Consider the following 17,188-nt stretch of genomic DNA (forward strand, 5'->3'; position numbering starts at 1 on the left):
ATATGCTTGATAGTTTTAAATACTGTTTTTATCTGTTACAATGTTCAAACAGCAAAGAGACGCCACGTTGTGTTGCCAACCGTAACTTAAACAAGTGAAAGAAGAATTGATTGGAGACATAAGTCATCAGTGTTGTTTTTATAAATGTGCTGCAACACATTTCCCTGCTATGAGAGCACAGCTTGACTCACATGTGGATTACAGTGGTCTGCTAACATGCAACAAAAATACATTTGTAAGGAACGTTTTTTACCTGAGAGCTTTTTGCATCTAGAAATAGTGAAATCTGAATTTGACTCATCTACTTTTAAAAAAAAGATGTGGTTCCAGTTAGTGTTGATTGATTTCTCTCTACAGATTTGGTTGGTGTGTGATCAGTGTTCAGTTTGTTCAGATGGCAAAGATAGTTTGTATCGTCTGCAATACTCTTTCAGTTTTTAAAGACTTATCTTAGTCAAAATGATTTAGTTACTAAGTTTACAGTACGTTACTATCCCTACAATATTATGGACTGAAAGATCCGCTGTAAATTCTGCTCTCCGAATGTAAACATGTAAACACCGTAATCAATCATGGCTGCTTGATGCTATTTTCTGCACCTACCGAGTGCTTCCAAGTTACCAAGAATTATATAGGGTTTTTTTTCCCCATTCGGCGTATGGTATCAAATTCCATTTAACATACACTTTTCCAGCAGTTCCTTGCAACCTCCTGTTTGTCACGGGGGGCGTGCAGGAAATATTCCTAAATGAAAGTGAAAGTGTCAAACTGCAGTTAAATTTGACAAATTAAAAATGAAACGCCTAAAAGTACATGAAACTCTGGAGGAAATGTGAATTGTGTGGTGATCGAGCGCTTGCTGCTTTGCTACTGTTCGGACGTCTTTGCCTACTGCTCCGCTCCTTGCACTCCTGCTTTTTTATTTTATAATCTATTTTTAACTTGAGCCTATCAGCACAGTGCTCAAACGAAACAGCTTGAAGATCAACATCGAATCTACAAACTTTCTGGAGTACAACTTTACTTTTATTTAGAGGAATTATCGTCTAAACAATCCTCCCGCTACCAGCTGCTTTCATTCCTGAGACGGGAAAACACGGCTGTGAAAATGGCTCTGGATCATATTGATTTGGAATCTCACTGCTGCACCAACTGCCACAAACTTTTACAAAAGATTGCAGTTCTTGAAACAAAGTTACTTGCGATCCAACCAGAACTGCCGAATTACACAGGACCGGTTCATCGTGGAGCCTCACAGCATTCAGCCGGTAAGCCCTATAAATCTACTCCAGCTACTGTTTTGAGAACAGAAAAACAGATTGAAACTGTTGAAAATCAGCGTGAACTATGGCATAAACAAGGTGCGAGACCAAAGGGTACTCGTGGGGTCAGATCACGAAGGTCAAACGCTGCTGCATTAGCGTTCTCTACCCCAAATACAGCTCGGACTCAAATACAGCTTCAGAACAGATATGAAGTTTTGAGTAATATGGGTGAAGATTCCCCAAATGCAGTCAGACAGAGATCGCATGACTCAGCAATTAACTTTGCTCTGAACAGAGGCTCAAGGCCGACTAGACAGCGGCATTCTGCTCCGATCGCAACAGAGATAAGAACATTGATTGTTGGAGATTCAATAATCAAAAATTTTAGGAGCAGAGATACCATGACATACTGCTTTCCTCATGCTACAGTTTCTGATATAAATAAAGAACTTGAGAACATATTAAGGAAACATGAGACTGCAAAACGGATTATCATCCATGTGGGGAAGAATGATATTCGGAAGGAGCAGTCAGAACTGCTCAAGAGAGATTTCTGTGAGCTCTTGGAAACAGTTGAAAGATTGAAAATTCAGCCGTTCATCAGTGGACCACTCCCTGCAAGAGGGACAAATATGTTTTCAAGGCTCCTTGGTCTAAATGCATGGCTGCAGAAAACATGTAACATGAAAAGACTGAATTTCATCGACAACTTCAATCTCTTCTGGAACCAAAGACAGCTGTTTATATCAGACGGCCTTCATCCAAACAAGCTAGGTGCAAAAGTGCTGAAAGACAACATCCTCTTCTCCCTCCATCATCCATCAGCTGTGTATGCCACTGAACTGAATGACACACACACACCTAGCAAATGTCCGGATGATCACAGGAATTCAAATCAGCTCCTGAGTGGACTTGTGGCTGACGCATCCTACAAAGACAGAGATAACACCACGCAGCCACAACAACCGCCGATAACGGACAAACTGCTGTCTGCACCCTGCACACTGAGCTCAACACAGGCAGACTGTGATGCATCAGAACAGCATCAAGTCTCAGCACTCATTGATGATCCCCAGGAAAACAGCCAGGTAAACATATCTCAGCAGCCAGAAACCCCAGACCCACAGCCTCTGTCACCGGACACGTTCTCATTGTCATCTTGCTCGCCTCTCTTGGATTTTTCAAAAAAGATGGAGGAACTGGTGTGTGCTGGAACTAAACTCTCACACTCCATTGCTGCTAGCCCCCAGTTAGCAACCAAAAGTCAGCAAGCCACACGCCCATCTCTAAGCCCACCTCGCCCTACACCTAGGAAAGGCCTCAGGTCTTTGCGACAGCGCCAGGTCCCAAAAAACACCTCATCTTTAGCTGGTGAACTTAAAAACTGCCATTGATGTGTCTCGGGGGCCTGCTTAGGTAACAGTGTCTTTATCAGATGTTTACAGAACAAGCAGGAACCCAGTGTGTCTGTAGCTTTCTCTACGCAGATATGTGTCTTATTACGTGACAGAAAACCAAAGACTCTTTCAGACCGTATAGCAAATCATTCAAATCTGGTGTCTATTAAATGTATATCTGAGACTTCTGTAGTGAAAACGACTAAAACTGTTAAGTTAGCACTTCTAAACATCAGATCACTCAACAATAAGTCACTTTTAGTCAATGATTTTATCAACACAAATTGCCTTGATTTTATGCTTTTAAATGAAACTTGGCTAGATGACAGTTGTAGCGCAGCAGTTCTGAATGAAGCAGCTCCTTTAAACTTTGACTTTTTGAGTGTTTGCAGAGTTAATAGGAGAGGTGGAGGCATCGCTGCCCTGTTTAAGGATGTGTATGAATGTAAACAAGTGTCATTTGGTGACTATCTGTCTTTTGAATATCTGAGTATAGCACTAAAAGGGTCTCCACGCATCTTACTAATCATTATCTACAGACCTCCAAAATATTCTCCAGCTTTTATTGAGGATTTTACAGAGCTGTTATCAATAGTAACATCTGAATATGATTATTTTAGTATTGCTGGGGATTTTAATATTCACATTGATAATCCAGAAATCAATGCTGTAAAAGAACTGATGACTGTTTTTAACACTTTTGATCTGACTCAGCATGTTCAAGGACCCACACACAATCGTGGACACACTCTTGATCTACTTATAACTAAGGGTTTACACATTTCATCGACTGTTGTTAAGGATGTGGCACTATCTGATCATTTCTGTATTTTCTTTGATATATTGATCACTCCAGCTATTAAAGACAGATCTGTCTCTGTCAGAAAGAGATGCATAAATGAGAACACTAGTGAGCAGTTTATGAAGGCCATATCGCTGGCACCAAGTATATCTGCAGACTCTGTTGATTCTCTCCTTGATTTGTTTAATTCTAAAATTGAAAATGTAATAAATGACATCGCTCCTGTTAAAGTTAGGAAGAGAACTGGCAAAGAGAGAGTCCCTTGGAGAAACTCAAGAGCAGTCCAAATGAAGAAAAGACAATGCAGGAAAGCTGAGCGTATGTGGAGAAAGACGAAACTAGTAGTCCATTATAATATCTATAAAGACCGTCTTCAGGCTTTTAATGTGGAACTAAAAACTGCTAGACAGACTTTCTTTTCAAACCTTATAAACAACAATGTAAATAATGCTCGCACACTCTTTGCAACAGTAGAGAGGCTCACAAACCCCCCCAGTCGGATTCCCAGTGAGCTACTCTCTGTAAGCAAATGTAATGAATTTGCTAATTTCTTTACTGATAAAATCAATAATATCAGAAAGGCAATCAGCTCATCCAATCAGCCAAGTTGTGTCGATATCAAACAAACTCAACCACAACTTGAGAAGTCAGACATTATGTCTGATTTCATGGCAATTAACGGTAAAATCTTAGAAGAGATGGTGCAAATTATAAAAACATCAACCTGCAGTCTTGACACGCTCCCCACATCATTCTTCAAAACGGTGTTTACCTGTTTAGAAATGGATCTCCTAAAAGTGGTAAATGCTTCACTTCTATCAGGGATTTTTCCAAACTCACTTAAAACTGCAGTTGTTAAACCCCTCTTGAAGAAGAGCAATCTGGATAACACCCTATTGAACAATTACAGGCCAATCTCAAATCTCCCTTTCATTGGCAAAATCATTGAAAAAGTTGTTTTTAACCAGGTTAACAAGTTCTTAAACTTCAGGGGGTGTTTAGACAATTTTCAATCTGGTTTCAGAGCACATCACAGTACAGAGAGCGCTCTTATAAAGATAATCAATGATATACGTCTAAACACAGATTCAGGTAAAATAACAGTGCTGGTATTGTTGGATCTTAGTGCTGCATTTGACACTGTCGATCACAGCATACTTCTGGATAGGCTGGAAAACTGGGTTGGGCTGTCTGGGACAGTCCTCAAATGGTTCAGATCTTACCTTGAAGGGAGAGGTTACTATGTCAGTATAGGTGATCATAGGTCGAGGTGGACACCCATGACATGTGGAGTCCCACAAGGCTCGATTCTGGCACCTCTCCTGTTCAACCTTTACATGCTCCCTCTGAGCCAAATAATGAGAAAGAATCAAATCTCCTACCACAGCTATGCTGATGACACTCAGATCTACCTAGCCTTAGTGCCTAATGACTACAGCCCCATTGACACCCTCTGCCAATGTATTGATGAAATTAAAAATTGGATGTGCCAAAACTTTCTTCAGTTAAACAAAGAGAAAACTGAAGTCATTGCGTTTGGGAACAGAGATGAGGTTCTCAAGGTGAATGCGTACCTTGGCTCTAAAGGTCAAACGACAAAAAATAAGGTCAAGAATCTTGGTGTGACGCTGGAGTCAGATCTGAGTTTCAACAGTCATGTCAAAGCAGTCAGTAAATCAGCATACTATCATCTCAAAAACATAGCAAGAATCAGATGCTTTGTTTCTAGTGAAGACTTAGAGAAACTTGTTCATGCTTTTATCAGCAGCAGGGTGGATTACTGTAATGGACTCCTCACTGGTCTTCCCAAAAAGACAGTCAGACAGTTGCAGCTCATCCAGAATGCTGCAGCCAGAATTCTGACCAGAAGCAGAAAATCAGAGCACATCACACCTGTCCTCAGGTCTCTACACTGGCTGCCAGTTACATTCAGAATAGATTTTAAAGTATTATTACTGGTCTATAAATCACTAAATGGCCAAGGACCTCAATACATTACAGATATGCTCACTGAATACAAACCTAACAGATCACTCAGATCTTTAGGATCATATAAACTAGAAGTTCCAAGAGTTCAGTCTAAGCAGGGTGAATCTGCCTTCAGCCACTACGCCCCTTGCTGCTGGAATCAGCTTCCAGAAATGATCAGATGTGCTCCAACATTAGGCACATTCAAATCAAGACTGAAAACACATCTGTTTAGCTGTGCCTTTACTGAATGAGCACTGTGCTGCGTCCGACAGATCGCACTATTATGTTTTTCGTTTTCTTTTTCATTCTTTTATAACCTATTTTAACTCATTTTAATTTGTTTTTATCTGTTTTTAATATTTTTTATTGTCTGCATTTTATTTTCCTAAACTTGTCTTTTTTATTCCTGTTTATGTAAAGCACTTTGAATTGCCACTGTGTATGAAATGTGCTATATAAATAAACTTGCCTTGCCTTGCCTGGTGACGCAATGACATAATTGAATTATGTGCTATAAAATGTAAAATGGGATTATGAAACGAACTTTCAAAAGCAACTCATACACCTTAATCATGTTATTGTCTTATTAACATTATTGCAAATAATAAGGCAATAATGTCCATGTAAATGTCTTACTCCCCTGCTTATGTGTTTGTTTTGCCTCTGTGAAAATCAGTGCAAGCACATACTGAAACTCCCCTTTTCATGCAAACTCTTCCCTCTTTTGCCATTTAACACCCTTTTTGCCATTGAACACTCTTTTGCCATTTAACTATAACCACCTAGACAAAGCTGGACTTTCCTGATTATTTTCAAACCAGAGCTGTAAAAACAGCCTGCAGGGACAGGAGGGTATCATAGCCCTTCAAAGAATTTTTAACCAAATCATTTTTAAAAGTTTTTTTTTTCTTTTTGGCCATCCAATGCCAAATCCGGCCAATCTGCAATGGAGGCTATGTAAAACATTTAGGGCCCAATCATACACTCGTGCCAATAAACTCTAACTTTCACAATGTTGTATCAATAGCAAGTCCATTTGCACCACTTTGTGGACTCATGGGTGTACTGCTCTAAAAAGGAGGTGTGATAAGGCGTATTGTTGGCGCGTTGCTATTTTGAGGAACTGAAATAGACCACGCCATTGACCAACTAAAAGCTGTGATAAAGTCCAGCTCAGAGTGTGTTGATTAGAGGTGTGAACCTATACTGGTCTCACAGTTCGGTTCGGTTACAATTATCATGCCTTCAATTCGGTTCAATTCGATATTTCGGTGCATCACGGTGCATTGACGATGCTTTCCATATACAGTGTTATATTTTAGAGGGGAGGCTATAACAAGCTGTCTGTATAAACACACAGACACACAGCACCACACTGTCTCTCATTCAAACACAAACATAGACAGCACCAAAGAAACAAACACACACGCACACACACACTTAAGCCCTCGCGATAAGGAGAGCTTGCGAAGAGCGGAGCAGAAAAACGAAAAAAAGAAGCACTTTTCCGACGGTCCCTTACTGAGAGCTCCTCTCAGCGTGAGCTCTCCACGCTAAACACATATTGCGAGGGCTTAAACGGAGCAGTGCACTAGTGTGGAGCGAAAAAAAAAAGAAAGACAGCTGTAAAACATAACCAGCTTTGTCTTTTTGTAGGAAACACACTTTAGATCTTTTTAGGGTAAGAGGTTTTTGAGTTATTGCCGTCTGTAACTGAATGTGTGTCAAGAATATCGAAAACAAAACCAACTTAACCGTGCTCATTTCTGGCGCCCCCCTGGATATACAGCGCCTTTAGCATTTGCCTATGGTGCCTATGCCACGGACCGGCCCTGAGTTGGCTGAGTGTTGTAAATACCCGCGCTCACCTCCCTCTTGACAGAGCGCATAGGAGATAAATGACGTCAGTACATAATAACCGGTTATGATTATTACTGAACCGATACCGAATTGTCCGCATCTGCATCGCGGTGCACCAAAGAAACAATTAATTTTGACACCCCTAGTGTTGATTATGTGCCTATGCGATCCAAACTATGCTTAATGCACACAGGATGTACAGCAATACATAAATATAAATACAATATATACTGTATATATATATATATATATATATATATATATATATATATATATATATATATATATATATATATATATATATATATATATATATATATTGTAAATAAATATAATAAAATTAAAGGATTAAAAGGTCCCAAAAAAGATTATTATTATTTCTACATAAATATAAAAACCACTACCTCCATGCCTTCCTCACCTCAGGACTTTTTTCAGTTTGTTCATGACAATTTGCATTTGGATTCAGAGATGCCCTTCATGCTTTAGCACCATGCACTAAAGCCTTTGCACTTAGATCGTTAAAATAGAGCCCTTAGGCTGTGTCCGACTGGTCTAAAATTTAGCATTTGGAGGCAGCATTACAAGGCAGGAAGTCATCAAAGCATGCTGAAAGAAAAAACAATAAATAAACACAGCGTCTCAAAGTACCATTTGGGTGTCATCTTTTGTAAATGTATGTTTTTGATCAATGTTTAGCGCTTCTGATTGCATTTCTAATAAGAAGTTACTTTTGTTGTAAGCAAATATTCTGATTGTTATGACCAAACATAATTTTTTCATTCTAAGAAGTCTGTCTGAAATCAGTTATAAGGCATTGAGGAAACAAGTCGGCTCTCTAAGCTTTCAGACGCAGCATCAATGTTCCTCGTAATGTGCCCTTGCTGTATACGGCATATTTTGACATTAAAAATAAGTTACATTTTTTCTGAGTTAAGTTTACTTCTAAACTAATTTCAAGAGGATCACATACTTATGATTGACCACAACTGGTCCTGCATTAGCTAACGCATGATTCACCAGTCAGACAATTCCCAACTCGTAATAAATAACTAGAGTTTCTTACCTCAGTCATCTTCATCTTGAAAAATCCTGCCTTTCATTCCTACTCTTTTTCCTTGATAGGGCGGTACATCTTCCCAGTGGTTGTCTTAGAGCAAGAATGTTACTGGTTCAAGTCCTTACCAGGCCAGTCGACATTTCTATGTGGAGTTTACACATACTCCCCATTCACACATGGGTTTTCCTCAGGTTTTACGGTTTCCTCCCACAATCCAAAGACATGCGACATAGGTGAATTGACCAAACCAAATTGGCACTATAGGCGAGCTCTTAGTCAGCAGTATATCTCTCCATAGCAATCCCTAATCTGCCATTAGCCACAATGAGCAGGGGAGTTCTTGAGACCTACCTGAGCTCAAACTCCCCTCTCGCCTTGCAAATGGGAAGGAGCCCCGGGCTCAAGGATCTTATAAGCTCAGGACTCTATTCCAGGACAGCATGCCTAACAAGCTTTATAAACAATCATCAGCTAACTCTTGAAAAGCATAAACTGTACATGCTGCCTACTAGTGCACTTACTGCAGAAATAGTAAGAGTAGTATTCTATTCTCAGCAGAAATTCTCTTCAACTGATAGCATTAAAACTCAAAATATCTTTACTGTTCTAAATAACTTTTTTTTTCACTATAGGTATACTGATGATGAGGGTCGCATGGAAAGCAGTGAATTAACTCTAACCCTGCGAGATCGGGCTGATTTTGGAGTGTATTACTGCATAGTGAGGAACAGCACAGCACAATTCACCGTGAAGGAATATAGTAAGAATCAGTTGCCTTATTTTAGTCTTTTATTTTGTTTAGTTTTTGTTTCATTTTAATCTAATATTGTCACATGATTATACAATACACTGTGTTCCAAATTAATATGGGAATTGGATTTAAGTCTCATGAACATACTTTTTTTTTTTTTTCAATTAAAGGGCACCTATTATTCAAAAATCAAATAAATACAGTTTAATTAAAGTTGTGTGGCAATAGCTTGTGAATAAAACGAGTTTCTGATGATTAAAATGTATTATTTTCATTATTTATAAACAAACTTTTTAAAAATAGCCTATAGAAACACTTTGATCGACATTTTCCCTTTGTATGTGTCATCAGAGGGGGAAAGCCCCACCCATTGTTGATGATCTTTCCCTCATTAGCATAGGACCTTAATCTTGCTTTTGAATCTGCCACTAGGCTGACAAACAGGCGTTTGTAGCTCCGCCCTCTTTTGAAAACAGCCCAATCTAATTTGAATTCATAGCGACAATCACCAAAATGGCAACACTTTGGTTCAAAGCCTAAAAGAGGCAGGTTTAAAGAGTTATAACACATTATTTGTCGGGTATTTTGAGCTGAAACGTCACATACACACTCTAGGGACATCAGAAACTTACTTTACATCTTGCAAAAAGGGGCATGATAGGTCCCCTTAAAAGTCAGGGTTGGTATTGTGTTTCATTTATGGACATAAGCTGGAGTGCCCACTAGACTCACTCCATCAGTTTTTTGTCCGAACTACACATTTCATCATTCTTTGCGCCGATTCAGACTCTGATTACCTGCTACAGCTGATATCTATCTGGACACAAACACACACACAACTACAGATCATTTACACTGATTACACTCACTATATAAACTCTGAAAACAAACACACCCTTTGCAGAGTCTACTGTTTAGTGTGCAATTCAAAGCATTTTCCTTGTTCCTGTCTTCCTGTGTATTTACTCTTGGCTTTTCGAATGAACTCTTTGTAAAAAAAAAAAAAGTGTTGTTTTGGCCATAAAAAAATACATTAATAAAAGACATTTTCACAATTTATGAATGCTTGTACAATTCAATAATCTAACTCAGGTCACTTGCAGCACAGTTCTATTATCCCTACGCAATACAAAGGCAGATTCGCCAGCTCTTAAAATGCTTGTCCAGTTACTAATCCTTTGAATCCCTGTAGTCACATGACCTGGGCGTTTCGAAACATTTCGGAGCAGCTTTTAGAAACATCTGCAATTCGAGATACAGACACTGTGTCGAAATGTCAGTTTTGTGTCAGCCATCCCTATGTTTTGTCACCTTACCTTACTCTTGCCAAGTTTATGAATTACTTTTTTGTTGATTACTCCTGTTGTTTCTTAGTGCTCCTGTTTTGACCGCTGCCTGTTTTGACATTCAATTTTATAATAAACTCCTCTAGGATTTTTGATTATGTCGTCACGCTCCAGTTCGTAACAGTTTTAGTGCTCTTTAGATCTTTAAAAATCAATCTCAGACACCTGTGGTAATTAGTTTACCAGGTGAGCCCAATAGAGTGGAGGAACTATGACGTCACTTTGTAGGCTAATCGGCTGCTAGCATAAAACTGGTTCCCTCGTGAAAATCTCTATAGGATTTTCCCATAGGCTTTTCGAAGATTGCAAATAATAAGCTCTGTGTTCAAACACTGTTCATTACACTTACACGTTTTGTCCAGCCGGATAATTCTCACACGAAAATGCAACTTGGAGCACTTTTGGATCTTAAATGCGAATGCAAGAGTTAAAAAGCTAACATTAGGTTATAAACGGACTACAGAGCCCTCGGGGCGCTCGTCTGTGACTTCAACCCCACCCTGCTACAGACAGCTTCTCAAGCTTATTTTTAGAAATACTGTCCTTGACAAAGAGTTAATCTCTCTGTATATTATATTATAATCCACACTATATATTATAAACAAATAAATATGCAAAAAAAACATAGACCTATGTGCCTTTTGGATAGTTTTTACATGGGAAGTACATCTGTTTTGCTTTGCGGTTGTTCTTAAAGTTTTAAAACTGTGTGTATAAATCTGCCTATATAGTATTTTCATCAGACATATTTAAATAAGTGTATCGCTCGCGCACACAGCCTGCTTACCTTAACAGCTGAAAGAAATGAGGCGTGAGGAGAAACAAGTCTATCAAATGGCTGCAAGTTCCATCATGATGGACACAGAGCAACATTCAATATTCTTTTTATGTCACGACGTGCAGCGAAAAGCAGCCCAGTCACATCTGCTAAACGTTTTATGGAGGAGTGTAAATATTGCAGTTATGACTGAGTAAAATGTGTTCAGATGAATAAAAAAAGACGAAAAATCACTTGATCACGTTAAAATGACAGTTAATATGTCTGTATTTTTACACATTTATTCATACGTTTGCATTACTGAGGGCAGGGGAGAGACAGGCTGCACTGGTGAACAGTATCTTCATAATATCGTTTAATTAAAATAAATGATCAACAAATGAATCTGTCTTGACAGCCTTTACATGTGAAGGCATTATCTATACACAATCTGAATTCTTAATTAGAAAAACACAAAAAACTATAAAATACTATTCATGAAAATACATAAATCACAGATAAATCCAAATGCCCAACACAAGCGAGCTGCGCTCCAGACCAGTTCAGCTCGATGACGTATAATGTCTCCGACACCGCCTGTAGTCCCATTTAGCATCGGTTTTTAGCATAACCGATTTAAAAATTCAACAGTGTGCTGTAACTGATGTGTTTTTTGTCGTAGAACAAAACGTGAAAATATCTTGAATTTGTCTTTGCCACGGACCTTATTTAAGCGATTTTACTGAAACCCTATTCAAAAAACCCATTGACTTTGGGACGAGGGAACCGGAAGTGCTAAAATGCTAAATCGCTTCCGGGTTTTTGCATACAAATTGACGTCATAGTTCCTCCACTCTATTATTGGAAAATTACTTAAGTAAGAAGTTCCACATTATTAAGCAGGCCACAGATTTCAAGCAATATGGGAAAGAAAATTGGACATGATATGAAACCATTAGATAATTCATGAAAACCAATTCAGAGCACAGACTGGTCTGTCTCAATAAATGCAGAATGAGGAAGGTTTCTGCCCGACAAATTCATCGGATTTAGAGAGCAGCTGTTAAAATGACTCTAACAGATATTTGTAGTTGCTTGTTCCTCTGGAGTCCCTTGAAGCTTAATGTGAAGGATCCTCCAGGATTGCAGTTGTGCATGAACCAATTTGGCCACCCCTAACCAAAGCTCACAAGCAGAATTGGTCGCAGTGGGCTCAGACAAACATACATGAGGACTATATTTAAAAAGTCTTCTTTACTGATGAAGGCCGTGCAACAATGGATGGTCCAGACTAATGGAGTAGTGCATGGCCACCATGTCCCAACAAGGCTGCAACATCAGCAAGGATGTGGCGGAGTCATGTTTTGGGCTAGAATTGTAAGGGGAGACTTGGGAGGCTACTTTAGGGTCCCAGAATGTATAAGAAATTGCCTTGATAAAGTAAGAGTTTCTGACTGACCACTTTTTTTTCACTGTACAAAAAGAAGAACTGTGCACTCTGTAGCAAAATAATCATGCATGACAGTGCACCATATCATGCTGCAAAAAATATCTCTGTGGCATTACCTTTTATCAGCATAAAAGGAAAGAAACTAATAGTGTGGCCACCATCCTCACCTGACCTCAACCCTTTTGAGAAACATTGGAGGATCCTCAAGCAAAAGATCTATGAAAGTGGGAGGCAGTTAGCATCAAAACAGCAGCTCTAAAATGTTATTTTTACATCCTGCAAAGAAATTCAAGCAGCAGCTATCCAAAAACTCACAAGTTTAGTGGATGCAAGAATTGTGAAGATCATATAAAAAAATGGGTCATATGTTAACACATAACTAGACCTGTTAACGTACCTAACTTTCCCTACCAGAAACATTTTTTCAAGCATTTTTCTTAATTTCCCCATTTGCTTGAAAGGCAGTGATCATACTGAAAACTTTTTTGGAGAAAAAAAAAATATTTTAAAGATATAATGTATCCACCACAGTGGATATCAAAATGCAGTACATGTGAAATGGAATCAGAATAGGATGCTTATTTAAATTCCAAAGGAAATCTTTCTTTGTCAACTTTGGAATTATGACTGACACAATCACGTTAATGTTACTGTATTTGCATCTTGGAAATTTAGCATTTTTGAGCTATTTTAGGCCCTGTTTCTGATGATATTTCAAAAAAGAACCTTATTAATTTATTTCCTAGAGGCTGGAAGTCTTGTTCTGAATCCATGCACTGGTGATTTGTGATATTGAAAAAAAAAAAATTCTAAATAGTGGTAATATCCACAGACGTCCACTAGGAGGACATTTTTAAAAATGATTTAATCATGGTAAAACATGTTACATTATGTTAAAAAAGTTATTAAAATGTTCTTTAGTTATTCAAATCAAATATAACAACAAATTTACTTATTAATGTTATTTTTACTAATTTACTAATTAACTTTTTTTTGTCTGTAGAGATTTTTTGTGTAGGAAAATGAAGTTCCAAAACCCTATACCAATAAATTTGGTATCATTTAAAAGTCTTAGATGTTCACTTTAGAGAACGAAATAAGTTAATTCTGTTGCATGCAGTAGGGGATAGGGGTTATTTAGATTTACAATTTTCCTCTAGAGAAGACAAATTTGAACTGCTGGTAGTATGAGACCTCCTAATTTTGCGAATGAATGATGTTGTTTACGACCTATAAAATGTTTTCAAACTTTGCATAATAATTTGGGACAGTGCTTTTTGAGTTTAAATTTTTTTTTTAAATAAATACTGTTATCATTGGAGGTTTGTTCAATAACATTTTAATTATACCCTTACGGTTGGAGTATATTGATTGTCATTTGCATCATTAGGAAAATCAGAGAAAGATATTATTTGTATAATAATTTGGATTGCAGTGTACATTGTACATTTCTGTATCATTCATTTTTATCCTTAAAAATAAATAAAGTGTTTATTCTGTGTTTTGAGGGCTTAATATTGTAGAAATTAGTTGTTGTTATTTCATATCCACAGAGTCCCCCAGTCACACAGGAGCAGTGGTGGCTTCAGTGGTTATGTTGGTTGTACTCGCTCTCGCAGCGGTGGTCTATTCCAAGTGCAGACTCAACTTTAAACTGTGGTATAAGAATATTTACGGAGAGTATGAGATCAACGGTATGTCTCAGCATGAGTGCAGAAAAAACAACAACTACACAATGCTGAAATATATATATATATTGTTTGTCACTGTCATAAACCCCTATATCTTCGAAATGTTCAGAAATAAAGATATTTTTTGCTCTTTTTTTCAGATGGTAAAATGTATGATGCCTACATCTCGTATGTCAACAATGAGAATGACAGGAAGTTTGTCAATTTTATCCTGAAGCCACATTTGGAGAACAAGTACAGTCATAAGCTGTTGCTCAATGACACAAACATCCTTCCTGGAGCTGGTAAATCATATTTAAATGGCCATAGGGTTTATTCTGTTAAATCAACCATTTATGAAGCTTTAATTAATTTTACATATTACTGTATCTACGTTACATAAAAAACTGTCCACAGATAATTTGACAATAGTGAAACTAAATTCAATTCAATTCATGTTTATTTAAATAGCGCTTTTACAATGTAGACAGCTTAACACAGAAGTTCTAGTAAATTGAAAATGAGTCAGTCCGGTTTTTAGAGGTGAAGTCCAGTTTAGTTCAGTGTGGTTTAATTTTCACTGCTTGAAAGACTAAATACTGAAGACCTAATCCTTCGATTAGCTCCACAAGTCCCAACCAAGCAAGCCAGTGGCGAGAAACAAACTTCACCAATTGACAAAGTAAATGAAAAAACCTTGAGAGAAACCAGGCTCTGTTGGGCACGACCATTTCTCCTCTGGCCAAACTGGCATACTTATACTTATTGTTTTTATGAAAAATGACCATAAACATTTTGAAATGTTGACATTTTGCTATGATTTTTTATTTATTTATTTATTTTGTCTTGCATCAATTTAAACCTGGTCTTTGAGGCTTGTTATTACCGTCAGAGAATAATACATGTCTTGAAAAGCACAGCATATGAACTATATTTTGTGTTTGTGTGTGATGTCCTCAGAGCCGTCAGCTGAGCTGCTGATGAACATAAGCCGATGTCGAAGGTTGATTGTGGTTCTCTCTCAGTCATACCTGGAGCAGGAGTGGTGCACTACCAATTTTAGGTAAAATCTACATTATTAGCAATCAGCTAATATTTGGGTATGTAAACATGCACTGGTTTCCATTGGGAAGGGCTCATTCATTCCCATTTTTTCCTCATTCATATGCCCTAATCTCTTTTGAGCCCTTCTAAATTGAACACCAAACAATTTCTCTGCTTAAAGCAGGGGTGCCCAAATCATTTTCCTGAAGTTGTGCCTTCCTGAAGAGTTCCGCTCCAATCCTGATCAAAACCATCTAAACCACAGGTGTCAAACTCAGTTTCTGGAGTGCCACAGCTCTGCACAGTTTATTTTAAACCCCAATTCAAGAGTTCACACTTAGCTGATGATTTACAAAGCTTATTTGGCATGCTGTCCCGGGAGAGAGCCCCGAGCTCAAGGGCTCCTCGAGCCCGGGGCTTCCTCCCGTTGGCAGAGCAAGAAGGGAGCCTGAGCTCGGTGGATCTCAGAACTCCCCTGCCGCTGTAGCTAAGGGAACGTAAGGAATTAGACCAGCTTGATTGTTAAGTATGTTGAATGTCTTTGGATGGTGGGAGGAAACCGGAGAGCCCGGGGAAAACCCACGCGGACACGGGAAGGACATACAAACTCCCCACAGAAACGCTCACCGGTCCTATCGAACTAGGACCGGCAGTATTCTTGCTGTGTGGTTCACAGTGCTAACCACTGGACCGCCGTGCCGCCCAATTACAGGTAAAGGAGGAGAATAGGGGAGGAGGGGGGTTTCTTCCAAACGAAGATAAAGTGAACTGAAAACTTAGACTATTTATGGTGCCTTAGGGCTCATATGATTGGAAGATTAGTGATTAGCAAATGCGAGACTGGACGTGATAAATCATAAGCACGTGATCCTCTCGAAATTAGTTTATGAATAAACTTCACTTCAAGAGTTCACACTTAGCTGATGATTTACAAAGCTTATTTGGCATGCTGTCCCGGGAGAGAGCCCCGAGCTCAAGGGCTCCTCGAGCCCGGGGCTTCCTCCCGTTGGCAGAGCAAGAAGGGAGCCTGAGCTCGGTGGATCTCAGAACTCCCCAAAATGCAGAATTAATCGCTCGGGACAGCAGCCGCGTATTCGAAGCAAAAAACCCCCCAAAAGGCAGGAAATTTAGAGCTATATCCGGCTGCTGGATATAATAGAAGGAAAGAGGTTAAATGCATGGGCATTAATTAGATAGGATTAATAAGGGTGAAAAGAGGATTCTAATAACTCTTGCTGGAGTTAGAGTTTGAAGGAACCCCTGCAGGGTTCATGGTTTTCGGGGTTAAGAAGAAGGGGAGAATAGGTGGTTTGAAGCAGTGAAAAGAGAACTTTGAGTGAATCTTGTGGGAGTTGGAGCTCTAAGTGACCCCTGCGGGGGCCAGAGTAGAGTGAAGGTATGGAGCAGAGAGTGGAGGAGAGTAGCTCTTACGAAAGATGGAGCTTTGTGAGAGTTTGAGTTTAGAGCGGCCTCTGCGGAGGTTAGAGCTTGAGGGTAGGGTGTAGATAGGAGTGACCTCTGCGGAGGTTAGAGCTTGAGGGTAGGGAGTAGATAGGAGCGACCTCTGCGGAGGTTTGAGCTTGAGGGTAGGGTGTAGATAGGAGCGACCTCTGCGGAGGTTTGAGCTTGAAGGTAGGGTGTAGATAGGAGTGACCTCTGCGGAGGTTTGAGCTTGAGGGTAGGGTGTAGATAGGAGTGACCTCTGCGGAGGTTAGAGGGTAGGGAGTAGATAGGAGCGACCTCTGCGGAGGTTTGAGCTTGAAGGTAGGGTGTAGATAGGAGTGACCTCTGCGGAGGTTTGAGGTTGAGGGTAGG

The 17,188-nt window shown here is 39.1% G+C and overlaps 1 protein-coding gene across 1 annotated transcript in view; it reads left to right on the top strand.

Annotated features, from left to right (window-relative positions):
* Positions 1 to 17,188, top strand: part of sigirr (single immunoglobulin and toll-interleukin 1 receptor (TIR) domain) — a 38,711-nt gene that overhangs the window by 10,413 nt on the left and 11,110 nt on the right. Inside the window, 4 exon segments of the mRNA NM_001098250.1 lie at positions 8,988 to 9,115; positions 14,213 to 14,353; positions 14,491 to 14,634; positions 15,290 to 15,392. Of these exon segments, the coding sequence (NP_001091720.1) occupies positions 8,988 to 9,115; positions 14,213 to 14,353; positions 14,491 to 14,634; positions 15,290 to 15,392 (516 nt within the window).

This window comes from Danio rerio, chromosome 25, assembly GCF_049306965.1.
Source record: "Danio rerio strain Tuebingen ecotype United States chromosome 25, GRCz12tu, whole genome shotgun sequence".
Lineage (NCBI taxonomy): Eukaryota > Metazoa > Chordata > Actinopteri > Cypriniformes > Danionidae > Danio > Danio rerio.